General features: G+C 33.7%; 1 protein-coding gene across 1 annotated transcript; it reads right to left on the bottom strand.

Moving 5' to 3' along the window:
* Window positions 1–2,068: 2,068 nt before the first annotated feature.
* On the bottom strand, window positions 2,069–3,148 carry LOC125850088 (beta-D-glucosyl crocetin beta-1,6-glucosyltransferase-like; the record flags this gene model as incomplete). Its single annotated transcript, XM_049529995.1, has 1 exon — window positions 2,069–3,148. A coding segment is annotated over one exon (1,080 nt), but the record flags the coding sequence as incomplete, so codon positions are not given.
* Between the last annotated feature and the right edge of the window lie 5 nt (window positions 3,149–3,153).

Here is a 3,153-nt window from a genome sequence, read left to right as displayed (position 1 = left end):
ACTCACATCTCTCTTCAAATTATTTTTGTGTAAAAGATATTTAATACTGTCTTGGTCCACTTTTAGTTGTCATGGTTTACTTTTTTAAAATCAAACTATAAAAACTTTGACTAACATTTTACATGTAACTTTTTATCATCATATTGATATGCAAAATATTGCAATTTATAATACTTTTCTAATAGTTTTTGAATATTTAAAAATTTTGTTTAAAATTTCAAATTAATGTAATCTAATTTAACTTTGAAAATTAGTTACATTGACTTTTGGAAAGGACAATATGACAATTAAAAGTTGACCGAGGGAGTACGATATCTAGCTCTTCTAACCTCCAATTATTTCCCCTTGAAAATTAGTCAAATTGACTTTTGAAAAGGATAACATGACAATTAAAAGTTGGCAAAGGGAGTACGATATCTAGCTCTTCTAACCTCCAATTATTTCCCCCCTTGAAATTAGCAAAAAATTATTTAGAGTTATCTCTCTCCTTAAACTTAGCAAAAAATATTTAATTAAGACTATGGATATTCCTAGAGTCCCAACTATTTGCTAGAAGTTATGATGAAAAACTCAATTTATATTCACTTAACAAATTTGTATACGCATTGGTATTCATTGATATGTATGCATCAAATAGATTGGTCTACATTTGTATATAGATTGGTATACATTCGTCCATATTCCTTAATAAATTTGGTATACATTTATTTGTATTAGTATCTTTCTTATTTTACATAGCTATACATTGGTCCATATTCATCTAACAAATTTGTATGCATATGTTCCAACCAAAATTGGTATACATTAGTCTGTATTCACCTAAAAAATGTGTATACATTTATTTACATCGAGATTGATATTCATTTCCGTATTCATCTAATAAATAGGTATACAATAGCTTGCATTACTATTTTTATAATTTTACATTGTTATATATCGATTTGTATTCATTAACAAATTTGTATACATTTGATTAAGACAAAATTAATATTCATTATCAAATGGGAAAAATATGTGGATAAGCAAACATATACTAGTTAATTAGCTAACATAGCTATAGTTTGAATTAATTACGGCTCGGAGCTTAATTTTAGCTGTAATTACATCGCCTCTCTCCTCTCTTCCTTTCTCTCGCCTCTCGCCTCTTTTATACATATACAAATACAAATTATACATATACACTTTTATGACATATATACAAATACAATTAGTCTCTCTGCCCTCTCTCCCTTGCCTCTCTCCTCCCTATCCCAATCTCGCTCACCTCTCTCCTCCCTCTCCCAGTCTCGCTCTCCAAATATTCAAATACATATGTATATCAGTTACATATATACAATTATCTGACATATATACATATAGAATGCGCCTCTCTCCACTCTTTGCCCTCTCTCCTCCCTCTCCCAATCTCGCTGGCCAGATATACAAATACACATGTATACCAATTACATATATATAATTATTTGACAAATATACATATACAATTTGCCTCTCTTCACTCTGTGCCCTCGCTCGCCTCTCTCTCCCAATTTCGCTCGCCTCTCTCCTCCCTCGTACATGTAGCTACGAATCGTAATTAGAAAACTACAACTATGGAGCGTAATTAAGTTTTTTTTAGTGTGTATATGTTAAAATTCCTCTTATCAAATTCAATCAACAAAATTTTAATAGTGTACAAAATTGTCATAAATAAATATATCATATAAGTACCAAAATGAATACTCTAAAAGCAAGTTAGTGTATTCAATAACTTTGGTAATTGTGCACGACCGAGTCTACACCCCAATCGAGACACGGTACAAGTGATTCGAGGCCAACCCTTGGCTTAACATATCAAAACATATCATATGGAACTAATGCGAAAGCTGAAACATATGCTTATTAAGTCTTAATAAAGACATCAATAAATTCATAATGACTGAACAACTAATATTTGAGCAAGCCTTTAGTGTCTAAACTTAAGGAAATAAGTTTACCGGGACATGACCCCCATCCACCTCAAACCAAATACACAAAGAAACTAACTAAAGTCTGACAAAGAACTAATCCATGAAGTCCCCAAATGAGCACACTATTTGCACTCATTACTATTCTTACAAAGTTGAATCAGCACTTCAGCAGCAATATCCATCTCTTCACCTCTTATTGATTTCAAATTCTTGCTGATATCTCTAACTTTGCCCCTCAAATTTTCCCCTGTTTTCCCTGTTATGACATCTTTAAGAGTTTTCGCGATTTCTCCTCTGTGAATTTTCCCATTATCATCTCTAACAATCTCTACGGCGACTCCCAATTCTACTATCAACCTAGCATTTGATGGTTGATCATACTGCATAGGCATAGCTATTATAGGAACCCCAAAATCTACAGTTTCCATTACTGAATTCCAACCACAATGACTAATAAATCCTCCGGTACTCGGATGATTTAGAATTCTTGGCTGTGGTGCAAATTTGTCCAAAACTTTTCCCCTTTCTCCAATTCTTTCAAGAAAACCTTTTGGCAATGCATCTTCAAGATTTTGGTCTTCCCCTTTCGGAAATCTTGCAACCCATATGAAATTAACATTACTTAACTCCAACCCGAACGCTACTTCTTCCATATCTTCTTTTGACAAGAAATACTCACTCCCAAAGGAGACAAAAACAGTTGAATTCTCATCTTTTGTTCCTAGCCAATCCATGAGCTCCTTGTCGTCCGCGTTGTTAGTGATTGGATCTTGGACTGGTGGACCAACTGGAACAACCTTCCAATTGATCAATTCAGTGCAATGATCTATGTATTTTGCCTTTATAGTTCTAGAGGTACTTATCAGCATGATTTGAATATTTCCATCCACTAAACGATCCTCGATATCTTTAGCATACATTTTTTCTTGTTCAATTTTGCTGAGATTAATAGCAGGGAATGGGAATACAGCCTCTGGTTTCTTTACTAAGTAAAAAAGATACGAAAACACAGCTGCACCAAAAGTTATGAGCTTGACAGCTGGAATGTTCTGTTCATTCGCGACGTGTTCAGCCCATTGCTGCAACATGTCATAAATCACCAAATCAGGTTTCAGATTTTGCAAGATTTTCGAGAAGTTTGGTTTGGACATTTCCAAGGCGTTATGAAGGGTGTGATTAAGATGGGGCGGGAGACCATTAGTCGTAT

This window comes from Solanum stenotomum, unplaced genomic scaffold, assembly GCF_019186545.1.
Source record: "Solanum stenotomum isolate F172 unplaced genomic scaffold, ASM1918654v1 scaffold13693, whole genome shotgun sequence".
Taxonomy (NCBI): domain Eukaryota; kingdom Viridiplantae; phylum Streptophyta; class Magnoliopsida; order Solanales; family Solanaceae; genus Solanum; species Solanum stenotomum.
This window is presented reverse-complemented; position numbering and strand designations above follow the sequence as displayed.